General features: G+C 44.9%; 1 protein-coding gene and 1 pseudogene across 1 annotated transcript in view; both read left to right on the plus strand.

Annotated features, from left to right (window-relative positions):
• The first annotated feature begins 5,533 nt into the window (after window positions 1-5,533).
• On the plus strand, window positions 5,534-6,025 carry LOC131906438 (small ribosomal subunit protein uS19-like; annotated as a pseudogene).
• Window positions 6,026-9,323: 3,298 nt separating this feature from the next.
• The window catches only part of M1ap (meiosis 1 associated protein), a 74,739-nt gene continuing 64,653 nt past the window's right edge, over window positions 9,324-19,409 (plus strand). The window contains exons 1-2 of the mRNA XM_059258022.1: window positions 9,324-9,569; window positions 17,555-17,740. Of these exons, the coding sequence (XP_059114005.1) occupies window positions 9,333-9,569; window positions 17,555-17,740 (423 nt within the window). The 5' untranslated portion in view covers window positions 9,324-9,332. The remainder of the gene's footprint in view (window positions 9,570-17,554; window positions 17,741-19,409) is intronic.

Consider the following 19,409-nt stretch of genomic DNA (forward strand, 5'->3'; position numbering starts at 1 on the left):
GAGGATCTCTCTGAGTTCGAGGCCAGCCTGGTCTCCAAAGTAAGTTCCAGGAGAGATGCAAAGCTACACAGAGAAACCTTGTCTTGAAAAACAAAAAAACAAAAACAAACAAATAGTATTTCCTTAGCTATTTCATAAATACAGACACATACATAAAAGATGAAGAGAAGTAAAAATAATTCTAGTATGTCTACAATCCAAGTTAAGACAGGTTGAGAAATGCCGTGTACCTGTTATCCTAGCTAAGACCAAAGAACGGCAGAGCCACTATCAAAAAAGATAAGAAAAGGCAACTTTCTTTCACAAGAGGGTCCGATGGCCATGGTTTGCGTTCTTCCATACCCCAGTCAAAGCATTCTACAGTGTGCTCACCATCAGGGCTTACTGAATAAAACTGTTGGCCAAGTGAAAGCTGTGGGCAAGAAAGGTTAAAGGTAAAGGTTTAAAGGTTGGGAGGGGATAACGAAGGGAAAGTTGTCCAACTTCACGCAGGTTTTCTGAAATCTACAACTGCCGGTGGACCATAGAGGACTAGTCTCAGGACGTTTTGGAACTTGAGCAACAGCATCGGGCGTGAATGAAGCTGAGTGACCCCGGAAGTCAAGGGCTGGGGGGGAGAGGACACCACCACCTGCAGTGAGATGGCCTGAGGGCTCACGTCCAGGCACCAAGGGGTGTGGGAGGGGTCTCTGAACTGGAGGAGCCTGAGAGGAAGAAGCCCCAGAGGGACAGAGCCTCAGTGGGAGGAGCTTAGAGGGAGGAGCATGAGGGAGGGGAGGTCCTACAGGGGGAGGCCCCTATAGGGGAGGAGCTTAGAGGGAGGAGCATGAGGGAGGGGAGGTCCTACAGGGGGAGGCCCCTATAGGGGAGGAGCTTAGAGGGAGGGGCACCAGGGAGGGGGAGGTCCTACAGGGGGCGGCCCCTATAGGGGAGGAGCTTAGAGGGAGGGGCACCAGGGAGGGGGAGGTCCTACAGGGGGCGGTCCCTATAGGGGAGGAGCTTAGAGGGAGGGGCACCAGGGAGGGGGAGGTCCCTATAGGGGAGGAGCTTAGAGGAGGGGCACCAGTGAGGGGGAGGTCCCTATAGGGGAGGAGCTTAGAGGGAGGAGCCCCTGAGGGAAGAGACCTGGGGGCGCAGCCAGCGTGGAGGAGGCGGTACCTAAGGGCGAAGCCTCAGAGGAAGTTGACTGTGAGGAGGAGGTGCCTGTAGGGGAGGAGCCTGAACTTGAGGTGAGTGTTTCTAAGGGAACAGCTGAGTAGGGAGGAGTACTGAGACGGGAGGAGCGGGTGCGACAGAGAGTGCTACCTAAAGAGCGACTCCAGAGGACGGTGCCCCAAAGGGGGCTCCCTTCAGCGGGTGCCTGAGGGAGTTGCCTGAACTGGGGTCCGACGGGTTGCCCCGAGAGAGACACCCGAAGGAATGTGAGGGGAACGTCTAAGGGAGACGTCACCCGAGGGTCTGAAGACGAAGCCGCCCATGGACTAGAACAGTTGACGACGGAGTGAGCGACACTTGAGGTTGTAGGCTAGAACTCTGGGGTGCTGGAGCTGCGCTTTAGTTTGATGGGGAGGGGAGGAGCAGGCGGGGGGGGGGGTGGCGGTGGTCCAGGGGAGGCATCTGAGGTGGACTCCTGAGGGAGCAGAGCCTGAGGTAAGGTCCTGAGAGGGCGTGCCTGAGGGGACCCCTGAGGTGACTGTGTCTGAGGGGTGGATCCTGAGAGAGTTCTGGGGCGTCTGAGGTGTGCACTGGAGAGGGCGTGCCTGAGGGGAGCAGGCAGCCTGGCTGGCGGGTAACGACGCTTGGTCCTCAGGCCTCCGGGCAAGGGAAAAGACCGAAGGGCTCGGGGGTCAGGACCGCGCGCGCCTCAGAGGCGGCTCTAGGGGACACACGAGTCAGCCCCGGCAGGTGCGAGGGCGCCGTCTGCTGGGTCCGTGAGGGCGGCAGGACCAGCGGGTGACCCGTCAAGGCCGTGCTTCAGAGTCCCGGAACTGACTACAGGAGGGAGGCTTAAGTCTCCCTCCCTCCCTCCCTCTCTCTGTCTATCGTCGTGGTGTCGCCCTCCCCCCCTCTCTCCCCAACGTGAATCTGGTCTAACTTCTTCAGTAAGAAAGAAACAATGAACTCTGAAGGTCAAAGAAACTTTTTGTCTCCCCTCTCCAAGGGAAACCTTGACGTCTTTTTTTTTTTTTTTTTTTTTTTTTGGAGCTGAGGATCGAACCCAGGGCCTTGCACTTGCTAGGCAAGCGCTCTACCACTGAGCTAAATCCCCAACCCCAATCTTGACGTCTTTAAGACTCTTGAAAATCTATTAATTTATTATTTTTTTAAATGGAGGATAGGGTCCATGCAGGCAGAAGTTCTTTGAACCCCAAGAAGTATGGTTTGGTTTGGTTTGATTTGTGGTACTAGGGGGAATCCAGGGCTTTGCACGTGCTGGTGACACCCTCCCCACAACACACACACACACACACACACACACACACACACACACACACACACACACGCACACACGGGGAAATTTTAATGGCACTCTGCTCGAGGGAGAGTAGTTGGATCACTTACTGCACAGTCAAGTGTCCTAAGAGGTATAAATGCACAGCACTGGTTCTTTAAGGAGCGAATGCAAAGGGGCCCTAATCTGCTGTGAGAGAATGCTAGGAAAGGAAGGTCGCAAAGAGCCCAGCTGGAACCTGAGTGTGTTCATGATGAAAGAAGCCTGGGCAGATCCGAAAGAGCTGAGCCTGGCCCAAGGGTGGAGATCCAGGAAAACACACAGGCAAAAATTTGAGGCCAGGATGAAGAGTTTGGGATTCTGTTCCAAGCATTGTTGAAGGGCTTCCTATGTTAAGGTAGAACTAGTGTGCTATGTCTGGCTTTAGGTGGGTTTCGGGGATTCATATCCCAAGTTGTCAGGCTTGTTCAGTGAGCACTTTGCCCATGAGTCATCTCTCCCACCTTATTTCATCTGGACTTTGTGTTTATTTGTCATACTTTCCTGTAAATATTTTGTAATATTTTACTTGCAATGAAATGAATCACAATCCATTTCCTAATACAAAACAAGATAGATGTGTGAGAAGATATACAAAATTTTTATTAGAATTATTTCCCACTGACCTAAAATAAAATAACTGTACAACCTGAAACATGAGGCTGTCCTAATCAGTGGGGAAACACAGAAGGCTCTCTTCCTGTGAAAGTATTTAGGAGAATGTAGAGTTCATATTTCACATGCTGTAATAACACTGAAAAATGTTTTGTTTGTATTTAAAAGGGGAGGAATAGCTTCTGGGCATTGGGTATGATGACATATTCCTGTAATCTCAGTACTTCAAAGGTATCAGGAGGACAAGGGTTCAACGCCAACCTGGGCTATAAAGTAGGATCTGTCGAAAAAATAACAACAAACAAAATTGTTTTTAAGCAAAACCTCAGTGGTTTGAACAATGCCATGTGCTTTCTTTCTTCTCACAGGATAATTTATGATAGACCACACTTTCTTCCTACGCCTCAGAAAATTGTTAGACTCCTAAGTTTGGAGCTGTTTAAACATTTGCCTGAGAGTTCCTTTAATGATTCTGTTTTTGCTAGAGGTACTTTCCTCTAGAATATCTGCATCCTTTTTGTCATATCCAGTTTCCTATAAAATACTACATAGACTAGTCACAAAGAGAAAAGGAAGCAACACACTTACTTTGCTGCCTGGACTCTGCAGTGACCATTCACTGAGGGACTTTAAAAGGAGTTATATAATTGCTTACTGATAGTCGTGATTGATATACATATGTTATTTCCATAATGGTTTATGTAATTGCTTCATTAGTTTCCACAGCAACCTGAAATCTGAATTGTTCTGATGGACTAGTGTTAATTACCAGCCCTGGAGTAGCTGAAATTGGCATGAAATGAACCTGTGTGAAGTGCATGCTGCCTGCATCTAAAATGATGTTTTCAAGCTGGACATAGTGGCTCACCTCTGTAATCCTAACATTTGGGACACTGAGGTGGGACAATGTGAGTGTAACGTCAACCTGGACTACATTAGAGTTCTAGGCTAGCCTGGACTACAAAGTGAGACCTTGTCTCAGATAGATGATAGATAGATAGATAGATAGATAGATAGATAGATAGATAGATAGATAGATAGACCTTGTCTCAGATAGAGATAGATAGAATAAAATGATGTTTTTTATATATATGAAGGAAAATAAGCATATAAGTGTGGTGAATAAGCCTTCTGCGTGCCCATTTTTTTCTGTATCAATATATGTGTCACCCTCAAACAGAATATTCCATTTAGAAGCTGGCCTTGTACACTAGTTCATTTGTTCATTTTTGATTATTTTGTTTGTTTCTGAGACAGAGTGACCTTGATCTTGTGATAATCCTCCTGCTTCAGGCTACTAAGCCATGTACTACTTTAAAAGTACAGTTAAAGGGTTAAATACTATTCTTGCTTTCTTGGTAAATACATTAGGCATTGATTTGGATTTCCAGTTCCAAGAGTGCTTTTTTTTTAAAGATTTATTTATTTTATGTGCATTGGTGTTTTGCCTGTGTGTATGTCTGTGAGGGTGTCAGATCCCCTGGAACTGGAGTTACAGACAGTTGTAAGCTGCTCTGTGGGTGCTGGGAATTGAACTCGGGTCCTCAGGAAGAGCAGCAGCCAGTGCTCTTAACCACTGAGCCATCTTTCCAGCCCCCAAGAGTGCTTTTAAGCCAGAGTTAGTGAAATGGTTCAGCTGCCTCAAGTTCAATCCCCAGAACCCACCTAAAAGTGGAAAGAGAACCAAGAACACAAAGTTGTCTCCCCTGACCTCTATATACATGTTGTAGCACAAATGTACTCTGTATACATACATCATCCACACACAAACACAATAATAATATTATTAAATTAAAATTTCAAAGAGTACTTTCAGGTGCAGACATGTAATCACAACTACTACAAAGACTGGGGCAGGAGGGCATCATGCTCAAGGAGAGCTTGGACCACAGATTGAGTCCAGTTCTGCCTGGGATTGTTCAGCAAGCCCCTGTCTAATGAAGTAAGGGATAAGATCAATTATGATTCTATCCAGTAGGGAAAGAACATCAAACATTAAATGTTTAGTTGTGACAGGATGTCACTATGTATCCCAGGTTGACGATGAACTCGGGATCCTCCTGCCTCAACCTCTGGAGTAAGGCGTGTGTCACCGTCCCTAGAAGTACTTTCTTTTCTTTATTTGCCTTGCCTTGTTGGCACCTTCACTATGGTATTGAATGGGCGTGATGGTAGCAAGCTCTTCGTCTTATGGAGAAAACTGTCAACACATTACTATTAAGAATGATCGTTGAGGGCTGGAGAGATGGCTCAGAGCTTAAGAGCACTGACTGTTCTTCCAAAGGTCCTGAGTTCAATTCCCAGCAACCACATGGTGGCTCACAACCATCTGTAACGAGATCTAGTGCCCTCTTCTGGCCTGCAGTCATACATGCTGTATACGTAATAAATAAATAAATAAATCTTTAAAAAAAAAAAAAAAAAAGAATGATCGTTGACCTGCGCAGACGCAGCCCACGCTTCCTTTCCCGAGCAGCCGCCAAGACGGCTAAAGTAAAGCAGAAGAAGATGTAGATCTTCTGCAAGTTCACCTACTGCAGCATGGACCTGGAGCAGCTGCTGGACATTTCCTATTGTCTGTGAGCACCTGATGCATTTGTACAGCGCCCCACAGAGGCGGTGCCTGAACCTGCGGTGGAAGCCGCACTCATTACTCAAGCGCCTGAGAGAGGCCAAGAAGGAAGCGCCACGCAGGGAGAAGCCCAAGGTAGTGAAGACCCACCTGAGGGACATGATCATTCTGCCCTAGATGATAGGTAGCACGGTAGGCGTGTACAACGGCAAGACCTTCAGCCAGGTGGAAATCAAACCAGAGATGATCAGCCACTACCTGGGCGAGTTCTCCATCACCTACAAGCCTGTGAAGGCTGGCCTGGTATCGGAGCCATGCTCTCCTCCCGCTTCATCCCCCTCAAGTAGCTGTGGCCAATAAAGACTCATGTTTAGTCCCTTGGAGGTGCGGAGGGGGGCGGGGGCGGGGGGGGGGGGAGATTGTGGTGCTGGAGATGGCTCAGTGGTTCAGATCACTGACTGCTCTTCCTGAGGACTAGGGTAGGGTTCAATTCCTAGCATCCACACGGAATGTTCACAACTGTCTGTGACTCCAGTTCCAGGATGTCTGGCACCCTTACACACGTAGGCAAAACACCAGTGCACATAAAATAAAAATAAACCTTAAAAAAAAAAGAATGATTGTGTGACCAAAGAGATAGTTTAATGAAACTGCTTGCCACACCTGAATTGGGATCCTCAGTACCCACATAAAAAGCCACACATGATTGGCCACACATGATTGCATGCACTCGGAATCCCAGCACCATGAAGGCAGAAAGATGAATTCTTGGGGTTCGATGGCCAGCTTAATCAGCAAGCCCAAGTTCCCAGGCCCTGTTACAAATAACAAGTTAGGTGAATCCTGAGGAATGACTCCAGAGATCATCTTCTGGCCTTCATACATACGAAAACATGTGTGTACATATACATATAAAAGAATGAGTTTGTGGCTGGGAGTGTGGCTTAGTGGTAGAAGATATCATAGTTACTGTGGGGGGGAGGGTCCTAGGTTCAATCCTCCATCTAAAAATATAGAATGGGTTTGCTCCAGGGTTTTTGTTTTGATGGTGGTGGTTTTTATTATGCAAGGTCTCATTCTGTATCAGAAGGCTAACAGAACCCACTGCAAATTCCAAGCTGGTCCCAAACACATCATCCACCTGCCTCTGCCTCATGATTACAGGTGTATGCCATCAGGCCTAGGCTACTCTACACTTTTTTTTTGAGATTGAGTCAATGTTAGATTAGTCTGGCCTAAACCTCACAATATAGCTCAAACTAGCCTCAATCTTCCGGCCTCAGCTTCACACCTAGTAGGATTATAGGCATGAGTCACCATGACCTGCTGCTCTAAGTTTTTACTCACATATTTTAATCAGATTATTCTATTCCTAAATTACTAAGGGACTTTGTCATGTATGGACATTGGATTTTAACAAAAAGTTTTTGCATATCTATAGAAGATCATATAATTTTCTCATTTAATCTTCCAATATGGTAGATTATTATGATTCTGGTGTTTTATTAAACTTAGGTTCTTTGGTTTCTTTCAAGACTAGTTTTCCTTATTCTGGCTGGCCTCAAGCTGGAAGCAGTTCTCCTGCTCCAGCCTCCCAAATGCTGAGTTAGAGGTGTGTGTGAGCCACCATTCCTTGCTAACATTATGCTTCTGAGATAAACCCAATTTGGTTATGTTATTTTTATATGTATGAATGTTATGCCCACATGTGTGTCTATGCACTACTTGAGTATCTGGTGCTTGAAAAGGCCTAAACAGGATGACAGAGTCCCTGGGACTGGTGTCACACATAATGGTGAGCTGCCACATGGGTGCTGGAAATTGAACCTGGGTCCTCTGGATGAGCAGCAAGGGCTCCAACTGCTGAGCCATCTCTCCAGTCCATGATGCATTATTCTTTTCACATGTTCCTAGCTTTAATATTCTTGTTTTGTTTGGGACTTTTACATCTAAGTTCATGAGTAAAAATAATCTTACTTTTCTGTTTTTTATTAACAAAATTTGTTCTTTGACAATTTTATACATGTAGATAATTCATTCTGGTTGCTCTCCCTCCTATCATCTTCTCTTATTCCCCTCCCACCCTTGCCAGCCCCCCTTCTTCCTTAAAAATCTCTTTCCCACATTTACTAGTTTTTGTTCTGTTTAGTGTCATATATAACTGGATACTGTCTATGCCTCCCCATCTTCCAGAATCTGTTAGCTGCAAACAGATCAGTAATAAGTGGTAGGACCCTATGGGTGCCTCCCCCTTCCATAGCTGACTGTTAGGAGGGTTAGTAGGCACAGCTGCTTTGGTTTTTATGATTATTATGGCCATGTTGCAGTTAGAGGATGGCATTTTTTAGGCCTTCTCCATATCTTCCATTTCTTCCATCTTTCTGACTCCTCTTCCAAAGTGTCCCTTGAGACTTAAACGGATAATGTAGATGTCTTATTTAGGGCTGAGCCTTTGGTCATCCATCCTTTATTCTCAACATCTTGTGCAAGGTCTTCTCTGTTCACTGCCAGGAGTGGCTTCATTCCAAAGCTGATAGTCTCCTTCGTCTGTGGGTATAGACGTAAGTATTTAGAAGGTGGTTTATTAGTATGTCAGTTTAGCTAAGCAGCAGTGTTAGATTCCTCCACTAGGGCCCATGAACTCTACAGTCATGTGCTTTGGACCAGGTTTACAGAAGTAGGTGTAGGTTTCCTCTTATAGAGCCAGCTTGAAATCTAACTGGGAAGTGGTTGGTTACTCCTGCCCCATAACAGTCATGCCACTATCGCATCAAGGGACACATCTTGCCAGGAAGGTTAGTACCATAGTTCCTAGGGTTCACAGCTGGGTAAAACTGTTGGTTCTTCTTGCCCCCAGCAGTCTTTGTAGCGCCTTCCAGCACTGGGAGAGGTAGCCCTCAAGGAGGAAACTTCTGGCTCGGTTCCCACTTGATTTCTCCATAGCTTTTATCCTAGGTGGGTGGTGCCTTCAGCAATAGGAGCTTATCAATTAGTTATAATGGGGAACCAAGAAAAACAGCAAGAACCTTTACTGTTCTGGGAGCATCCCTGACCCACAACTCCTATAGAGGTATCCCACACCTGCACTGTGGGAAACCTTACAATGTGGTAGGAAACACAGACGTAGAAACAAGTTACAATACAGCATAATAAGCAACAACAAAACTTAGGAGGGCAAATAGCCTACACAAAGCTTGATTTGAGGCACAGTGATGCTTGTCTATAATCCCTGCACTTGGGAGGTGGAAGCAAAAAGATCAGGAGTTCAAGATCATCCTCAGCTACATAATGAACTCCAGGCTAACCTAGGAAACACGAGACCCTGTAGAAAAACAAAAAACAAACCTGATGTTTGACTTTTGTGTAACCCCTTTAGTCTTTAGTACTTCCACTTAGCATCTGTAAGCATTCTCATACTTACACTAAAACATCTAGATCCCTTGGGTGCCATTAATATGGGATGACCTTGACAAGTTTGATTTAGTACCCAGACTGAATCCTTTTCGGATTTATCCCCTCAATTTATATTCTTTGCTTCAAGTACCTAACCCAGTTTTATGAAAGCCAGCCGTTTCTTTTTCTTTTCCTTTAGGTTTAGAAAAATATCCGTTATTCAAGTAGTGGCTACAGTTCCACAACTGGTTTTTGGCTGCCATGAATCGAAGGAGAACTAGTAGAGGGACCTCTCCTACCACGAAGATAAGTCACCAGCCTCCAAGGCTTCTCATTGTGCATATTGCTGTACCTTCCTGGGCCAACATCTGCCCCAACCTCTGTGAGGCCTTACAGAACTTTTTCTCCATAGCCTGCAGCTTGATGGGCCCCAGCCGCATGTCTCTGTTCAGCTTGTACACAGTACAAAACCAACACGAGTGTATCCTCCCATTTGTGGTAAGTCTGTCTACACTCGCAGTATCCCAAAAGCAAATGAGCTTTCCACAGCAGAGCTCACGGTTGTTACTACTTAGAGTAAAAACCACATTGGGTCCTCGTATCCACCTGGCCCATGTGAACCAGAAGTCATCCTGTGTATATGGGGGCGTGTGCTGCAAGAGGAAAGTCTCTAAGTTGTTGATTTTGGGGTTGAAATAGGCTGCCCACCATCCTTCTCCAGGAGAGAGGAGAACCCTTAGTATTTGCAGTTCTTTGAAATGTAAACAGCTAGGTCCTTTTGCCCTCTTTGAAATGTAAACACTTAAAGAAGTTTCCAGATCACTTCAGAGGTCTGGTTATTCAGTCTCTCCCTTTCTCCCAACTTGTCCTGGGGTAAAACTCAAGGCCCTAATTTTCTTTGCTCAGAAAATCCTAACGCAAAACAGAAACTATTTTATCTGGGCTCCACTGGGTGAAACTTTCATTCCCTTCAGGTAAAAGACCAACTTAAGGTTTTAGAAGGAGTGAGGAGACAGGGACCATGATCTTTACAAAGCTCCCTCACAGTTATTTATTTTCTCCCTCAAACAAAATTTAAGTCTTCCCCTTTCTCTTAGACATAATTCGAAATCACAGGGATGGGACTCTCCTTCTTTGAGTCACCCTTGCTGCTAATTCAGTGGACAGATAGTATGTCTTTAAGATAACTAAAAGATTGCCGGGTGGCAGTGGCACATGCCTTTAATCCCAGTACTCGGGAGGCAGAGCCCGGCGGATCTCTGTGAGTTCGAGGCCAGCCTGGTCTACAGAGTGAGATTCAGGACAGGATCCAAAACTACACAGAGAAACCCTGTCTCGAAAAACCAAAAAAAAAAAAAAAAGATAACCAAAAGAAGGAATTTCACAGACTTGTTGCTGATTATGTGTGGAAAATTAAATTAGAATCCACTCATTTTTTAATTAATGTCTCATTCTCCTCATTGGAAGTAGAAATATAATATCTCTTTGGGTACTATAAAGTATGAAAATAATACACATTTGTTTGAGTTTGCTTTCTATTGCTGTGATAAAACACCATAACCAAAAGCAACTTGGAGGGGTCGATGCAAAAACTATAGCTCTCATCTTAAAGGGAATTCGATAGTTTATTCTGGAATCATTTTGAGTGACCACGGCAAGGAAACACAGGTGTAGGTTACCCCAAGCCCCATATTCCAACTTGGAAGCAGGTTTATGAAGTTTTATAGGACAAAGAAATTCATAAATCAAGGCAAATTTAAAATACAGTACAAGTGGGTACATTAGAACGCAGTTACAGCGAGATGATGGGGGAAGCTTTGCTCCAGGCCTAAGATGCTGTCTGATGACACTCTTAGTGCTATGAGCTGCAGGAAAATATTACAAGAACTCAGCTGGTTATGGCAGAGCCACTACCTGAAGGGATCAAGGAATTCCTTAAGAGGAAGCCAAATCCCAGGGAGCTTTTGGTGTTATTTGGCTTGTTAAATATCAGCTGTCTTCTGTTATGAAAATCATGTGTGCCTTCATAGTTTTTCCAATTGATTTTTCCCTAAGAAGGGCTAACAGTGTGGACTGATCACTCTCTGGACATATACATTCAAGGTATTTGGACAACAGCCTCAGGAAAGGCTTCCTTTGCCCCAGCCCATCCATTTCTCCCCTTTCAGTACTGGAATCAGATATCTCCCTTAGCCACATTCAAGGACTAACAGAAATAAAGTCCAGACCACCACATGCTAGTCTCCTAATTTAAGGTAAATTTCACAAGAAGACACCGCCTAGGTCAGGTGGACCTTAAGTAATAGCTTTGCACAATTTAGCTCAACCCTCCTTTTCTTACAGCCTTACTAACTTTATAGACCCCCCAGCTTCTAGGAATATTTAGATAACCTTCTGCACTGACAGCTATGCACAGCCAGAACCCCAGTTCAAGGCTCCCTGTAATTATTATCATTGGCAGCATCCAGCCAGGTCCATCCCCAGACGGAGGAAAGTATCTTATTAGAGATACCTCTGTACTCTCTAAGAACAGACTTAAGCATCCAGACTACCCATTTGAGAAGGCCTGGTGGATGTGCCAATTAAGCTTAACTACCTCCTTTCCCAAACCTTTCCTCTAGTTCCGGATCTCCCTTTAACTATCACCAGAGGCATCTAGCTGTACAGGTTGCCTAGCGACCAAGCACACTTTCCCCCACCCTGCAGAAAAACGGCAGATAGCTTGGAAAGATAGGAGCCACTGGAAAAAAGAAGACAGTTTTCTTTTTTTTCTTTTTTTTTTTTTTCCAGAGCTGAGGACTGAACCCAGGGCCTTGTACTTGCTAGGCAAGCGCTCTACCAATGAGCTAAATCCCCAACCCCTAGAAGACAGTTTTATTTTCTCCCATTGACCTAGAATCTTATAGGCTCTTATAGAATCTTATAGAACTTATAGAATCTTAACATTTTCTACCAATCACATTTAAGATTATAGTTGAGCACATAAGATCCCTCTTAGATATTACCTGATTTTAGCCTTTAGTTAATTCATTTCCCCATTAGTCACTTCCCTTTGGGTTGCAAATGATAATTAACAATTACTGCCCCACTATGTGATTCTTATCACCCCTCCATTTGACGCTGGAAGCCTGGCTTTGCACTGCCAAGGGATTACTGCTTTTTTTTTTTTTTAGGGGGGCGGGGTTCGAGACAGGATTTCTCTGTAGCTTTGGAGCCTGTCCTGGACTAGCTCTGTAGACCAGGCTGGCCTCGAACTCACAGAGATCCACCTGCCTCTGCCTCCCGAGTGCTGGGATTACATGCGTGCGCCACCACCGCCCGGCGGATTACTGCTTTTAAGTATATATATACTGGGACTCCCAGGGCACGGGAGGATGGAGAAGATTTGGAAGAATAAATGACTGGACTAAGAGCTTGGTGTGCTGAGATTCTATTTCCCGAAAATAGTCCTCGCCGTTCGTAGTTCTCTCTCCTGAGCCCCTGGGATGTATAATATTAAGGCTGGTCCCTCTAATATTATACAAGATCTTAGTTGGTGTGTGCTTGTTATCCCAGTGCGGGGAGGCAGAAACGGGAGGGTTCCTGGTGCTCTAGCACAGCCAGATCAGCATGCCTCAGGTCCCAGTGAGACACTGTCTCAATAAAATAAAATAAAATAAAATAAAATAAAATAAAAGGCAGATGGCTCCTATAATGACTAACCTTGGTTGTCAACCTGATACACCTGGGAAGAAGAAACCTTAATTGAAGAATTGCCTCCATCAGATTGGCATATGGGATGTCCGTGGGAACATTTTCTTGATTGCTAGCTGAGGTAGGAGGCCTTAGTCTCCTGTGGACAGTGCCATCCCTGGGCAGATAGACTGTGCAAACCAGTAAAGTAGCTAAGCAAGCCAGTAAGCAGCATTCCTCCAAGGTCTCTGCTTCAGTTCCTGTCTGAGTTCCTGCCCTGGCTTCCCTCAGTGATGGGCCATAAGCTATACACTGAAATAACCGCTTCCTCCCCCAAGTTGCTTTTGGTCATGGTGTTTATCACAGCAACAGAAAGCTAACTAGGAAGCTTCTGAGGAATGACACTTGAGGTTGACCTCTGGCCTCAACACACACACACACACACACACACACACACACACACACTTCTCAAGACACTGTACGTACCATAATGGAGTACAATGAGGGGAACCTAGGGCTGTCCAGTCTACTCCCTTAAGTTTCCAAGCCTCAGTACAGAACAGGAAAATCCAGGCAGGTGCCAGCCGTCCTCTTGTGTTCAGAAGTAGGATCTGGGGCTTCAGAGAGACCAAGGTAGCTAGAGGGAAAGGACTCTATATGGGAAAGGAAAGAGAACTCCCGTTTCCTTTTTAAAGGAAGCTTTTTAAGGAGCTATATAAGTCAGTCAAGTTGCAAGCAAGAACAGATGGCATACCCAATCTGAACATTTTTCAGAGATACAGAAAGAGAATATTTGCAGAAGTGAAGGCAGCATTTAGGCAGAGTCAATAAAAAAAATAAAACAGTGCAACAGCTAGTGCCTCCCATTGGACACACCTTTTTAGAAGCAAAAGTGTGAGGAAACACACTGAATTGGTCCCTAGAGATTGGCCTCCAAGGATACAAAACCAGAGAGAGAAAAGTAGGCAATGATCTGGAAAGGCAAACAAAAAACTTTCCAGTATGGAATGTTGTGATGATTTTTCTTCAGGTGGCTTTATCTCACTGCTATATGTGGTATATGTGGCCTTTTTAAATCAATTGACCCCTTAATCACTCCATTAGGAAAGGTAGGCAGTTTTATACTAGAAACCATGAACTTGTCAGGAGCTTAACTAAGCTGGGAAACAGAACTGATCTGCCAGGTGCCAAGGAACAACGAACTACAGAAAAGGGTTAAGGCTAATCTCCTGCTGAATGGGACTAATCAAGAGTCTAACCTGGGCAAAGTCCCATTCCATCTTGTTGATAGTGGTGCTGGTGGTGAATTTCTGTATTTCATTTCTTTTGTTTATTTAAATTGGTCGTACTCTGTCAACCAGCCTGGCCTGGGGCTCACTGTTTGGCTCAAGCTGCCCTCTAATGTGTGACAATTCTCCCCACTTATTCTACTGAGTGCTGGGACTACAGGTGAGTCAGCACACCCAGCTTTCCCCATTTTTCTCAGAACAGTTGAGAGGTACATGTATTGGCACAGATGAAGGGACAGTCTCCCTGTTGAATGAACCCCAGACAAAAAGCTTTGATGGTTTTAATCAACCTGGGGTTAGAGAAAGCGAAGAGGGAAGGCTAATAATAGAAAAGAACTGAGTCAGGGTAGAGAAAAGTGAATCCAAGTTTCCCCGTTCTCTCATAAAGCAGTCTTGGCAGGAGCTCTTGAGGAGAACGTAGCTGTAGGCCTGAGAGACCCAGGAATGCAGGTGGCAGAGATAGGCAGGCAAATCTCCCAAGAACAGGCTGTGCCGGGCCAGCCTGAGTCCTTGACCACATCCTTCAGAGACTGCGGTGAATTGGCTGTGCACCAAATCCAGGTGCAAGCTGCCGTTTGTCTTCCACCACCACCCCATGGAAGCTGCCAGGGAAAGCCTTGTCGTTGCCTGTAGGCAGTCCTAGAAAAAAAAAATCACCTTTAGGACTCCTCGTGGGTAACTCAGGAAAAATGACAAGCCAAAATTTCCTTCCCATAGAACAGTGAATTCAGGATAGTTAGAAACTCAAGAAAATTGTGAGGATGATGCTACCACATGATGTATAGAAGCAATCCAGTCTACAAGGGAAACAGGCCCTTAATTCTATTTTCACTGAACTATATAAACATCTGACATTTCCTGTCTGCAGAGACACCTCAAAATGTAAATTCAGAAAAGTACCATATGGGAAATTGTAGCCAGGACAGACCTAAGATTACCCCTCACATTTAATTTTTTAGTATCATCAAATAATTTTGAACCTTTTATAAGGAATAATGACAGAGAATTCATAATTAAAATATTAGAATTCCTTTTATAGCCATTGTGACATGAATATAAATAATTCTAACCCAAATGATTAATTTCCCTCTCAAAGGAGGATTCCAGAAGAATGTCCTTACTGTGAAACTCTTCCTAATTCTTTTTAATTTTTCATTACAAAGAATTTATTGAAATTATACATTATCTAGAATGAGATATTAGGATTCAAACTGCTCTAGTTTAGCTGTAATGCTTTTCCTCATTTTTGGTAGCTGACGTCTGATCATGTCAAAGCAACAAAGGATGTAGATAAAGGTAAGTCTAAGAAAGATGGTGTGGTAGAATGTAATTGAGAGCAACAGGAGAGGGGAATGAGAATGAGACAAGGAAATAGAGTCATTCTATCAGGTGTGAGTGAAGTACTGTTAGAGGAGTCATTTAAAGGAATCAGATAAACATGAGTTCCGAAGATAAGAACCGAAACAGGCTCAAATCTTCCTAGTGTGACAAGAAAAGTGTATAGAAAAAAGGGAAATAAAATACACAAGACAGCGATTTTCTAAAAGCTGTAAACCAGACAGTGTTGGGGCTGGAGAGATGGCTCACAAGCTAAGAGCATGTGTAGATATAACCGTCTTACTAAATAAGAAACACAGAGCCAATGCAAAGATGAAAGCCCAAGAGGTCAGAGCAATAGCTAAGAGCTAAAAACCTTACCCTTCACTGCCGCTGCTGTCCTCTTCAGCAAGAGACCTACTTCCTGTCTGTTTGTCTTTTTTATAGATTTTCTATTCTGCCTTCTCATTGGTTGTAAACCCAACCACATGACTGCCTCGTCACTGCCGGTCTGTACAGACCTCCAGGTCTTCTATGGTTGGTATTGAGATTAAAGGCGTGTGTCTCCATGCTGGCTGTATCCGTGAACACACAGAGATCCGCCTGGCTCTGCCTCCCGAGTGCTGGGATTAAAGGCGTGCACCAGCCTGGGCTACCAAGTGAGTTCCAGGAAAAAGGCGCAAAGCTACACAAAGAAACCCTGTCTCGAAGAAAAAAAAAAAAAAAAAAAAAAAAAAAAACGGCGTGCACCACCACCGCCCAGTTTCTGCTATGGCTTGCTATTAGCTCTGACCCCCAGGCAACTTTATTTATTAACATACAAATAAAATCACATTTCAGTACAATTAAAATATCACCATAAGGCTGCGCAGCCGCTCGTGTGTGTTTCATTTGGTAGGGACAAGTGGGCCCAAGGTGCACTAGGAAATGTGGGAGAGGGCCCGAGAGCCCGAGGATGCAGCCAAGGGAAGATGGACATCTCTAGAGGAAGTGTTTGGAGACTAAGTGGGGAAATAGGTGTATGAAGATCTGCTACACTGACTGGGAGGAACTGAGCCATGAGAAGGAAGCTGTTTGTTCTGAAAACACTTATTTTTAAACATTCAGTTTTTACTGAGTACTGCCCTAAGCACTGGGAATCAACTTCGAACGTAACAGGAAAGACCCCTGTTCTCAGGAAGCTTAATTCTAATGGAAAAACAGCAGACATTAACCAAGAGTTAGAGATGCTATGAAAGAACACAACTGGAGACTTCCAGGGAACTCTGCCTCTAACTCTGTGATCTTCTCCAAGTCTGTCAGTACCCTGGAACCAAAATCCTCCAGGAACATGCTGATAGTTGAACAAGGTGGGTTTATTTCTAGCTGAAGCACAAGAGAACATTTGTCATGATGAATCGTGGACGTCTCAGTAGGAGACCTTAGGTAATGTGGAAGAGGATTTGAAGAGGCCCTGGAGCGAAGTGGGAGTAATTCTGAGATTGGACATCGCAATCTTATCTGGGGGAAGTTAGATTGAAGCTAAGTAGTAATTGGTGATAGCCCCTCATGTTAGCCAGATTCAAGTGTTTATTCTTTGTAGCTGTGTGTGTGGCTTGGATAATGGTCATGTTTTATCTGTGTTCACACACACACAAAAAAATCATCATAAGCATGCACCACTCTTTCAGAGGACCCGGGTTCAGTTGCCAGCATGCTTCAGTTCAAGGAATCTGAATATCCTTTTTTTGTTTGGTTGGTTGGTTGGTTTGTTTTGTTTTGTTTTTTGTTTGTTTGTTTTTCAAGACAGGGTTTCTTTGTGCAGCCCTGGAACTCACTCTGTAGACCAGGCTGGCCTTGAACTCAGAAATCCACTAGCCTCTGCCTCCCGAATGCTGGGATTAAAGGGGTGCGCCACCACTCTCCGGGTTAGGAGGAAAGCTCCCTAACTGACTTGCTCCCCATTGCTTGCTCAGCCTGATTTCTTACATGACTGAGAACTACCAGCCCAGGGTTGGCACAGCACATAGGAGGCTAGGCCCTGCTACATCAACCATTAATCAAGAAAATGCTCCACAGACAAGCTAATAGACCAATCTGATGGAGGCAATTCCTTGATTGAGGTTTCTTCTTCCCAGGTGACTCTAGTCTGTGTCGATGTGACAGAAGCCAACCAGCATACTGGGTTACTACAGATTTGTGTCTTTGATTCCTTTGTCTCTGCAGCAAGTGAGAGGGAACTTCGTTAGGCTGCAGGCCTGCATCTCAGAGCTGCGCATGTTAGAGGTGGAAGGTTGTTACAGACCACATCACACCTTGCTGCCGTTGGCTGTAGAGGATGGGCTCCAGCAATTCAAACAGTTCAGCAGATACATGGCCACAAGTGCTGCTCAGCCCTGTACTTCCCTGGAGGTGAGTGACGCTGGTTGTAGGGCACGAAGCCATTTTCCCGTTTCCATCGGTGTAGGTGATTCGTTATTTATTATCCTTATGTTGTTCTGTTTCATATACATTGAGTGTCATTTTCAAGGCTAGATGTTCAGCTACCTGCAAGTAGAAGATTATTTCCCTTTCCCATAACCCGTAACCTATTCAGTCCTTTTTTCTTTTCTCCTCAATACTTTGTCCTTTTTTTCTGCGCACACACGTGTGTGCGTGCGTGCGTGCGTGTGTGTGTGTGTGTGTGTGTGTGTGTGTGTGTGTATGTGCGCGTTTTGGATTCCCAAGACCTAGAGTTATATGCAGTTGTAAGTTGCCCAGTCAGGCACTGGGAACTGAATTTCAATCATCTGAAAGGACACAAAGTGGTTTTGTTTGTTCAGTTATGTTGTGTGACCGTGTGTAGGTATACACCTGTATATGCAGGTGCCCACAGAGACCAGAAGCATTGGATCTCCTAGAGCTTGGGTTCCAGGCAGTAATGAGCTGCCTGCTATGGGTACTGGGAACCAAACTCAGGTCCTCAGGAAAGTAATCCATGCTCTTAACCACTGAGCTATCTCTCCTGCTCCAACAAGTACTCTTTTTTTTTTTTTTGGTTTTTCGAGACAGGGTTTCTCTGTGTAGCTTTGCGCCTTTCCTGGAACTCACTTGGTAGCCCAGGCTGGCCTCGAACTCACAGAGATCCGCCTGGCTCTGCCTCCCGAGTGCTGGGATTAAAGGCGTGCGCCACCACCGCCCGGCCCAACAAGTACTCTTAACTGCTGCCATGTTTTCAGTCCCATCCACTCCGTTCTTAACACGCAGAAGGGCATCAAGAAAAACTGAAAGCAGGGGCCAAAGTAAACCATAAGGAAAAACTGAAATAAAAGTGAAATCTGAGTACACCTGCCTCCAGATATTTGGAATTTGCAAGGTAATCGTTAAATTGCCTAAATTAGCTCTGTTTTCTATCTGTCTGGGTACCCATAAAGCCAGACAGGGAGGGTCACACCTGTAATCTCAGAACATAGGAGGATGACGCAAGACTGAACCAGCCTGGGCTCTGTGGTTAGTTCCAGGCCAGACTAGGTTACAGAGTCAAACCTTATCTCAAAGAAAGAACCCAAAATAAACAAAAAATGTAATTGTCTTTAATCAAAATTTTTAAAATTTTATTTTTATTGTTTATATACATCACGTCCCAAACCCAGTTTCCCTTGCCTCCACCACCCCTCGTCCCCCTCTCTCCCCTAGATCCATTCCTCCTCTGTTTCCCTTAAAAAAAAAAAATAGGCTCCCCAGGGATATCAACTGAATGTGGCATAACAAATTACAATAAGACTATGCACAAACCCTCATATCAATGCTGGATGAGGTAACCCAATAGGAGGAAAAGGGTCCCAAATGCAGGCAAAAGAGACAGAGACACTCCCTACTTGTGATGTTAGGGGTCCCACAAGAACACCAAGCTATGCAACCATAACAGATATGCAGAGGACCTAGCTCAGACCCATACAGGTCTCTTCAGTCTCCATGAGCCCCTATAAGCCCTGCTTACTCGATTCTGTGGGTCATTTTCTTGTGATGTCCTTGACCCCTCTGACTCCTACAATCTTTCCTCCCCCTCTTCTTCAGGCTTCCTATGGCTTCATCTAGTGTT

Source organism: Peromyscus eremicus, chromosome 3 (genome assembly GCF_949786415.1).
Source record: "Peromyscus eremicus chromosome 3, PerEre_H2_v1, whole genome shotgun sequence".
In the NCBI taxonomy this organism is placed as follows: Eukaryota; Metazoa; Chordata; class Mammalia; order Rodentia; family Cricetidae; genus Peromyscus; species Peromyscus eremicus.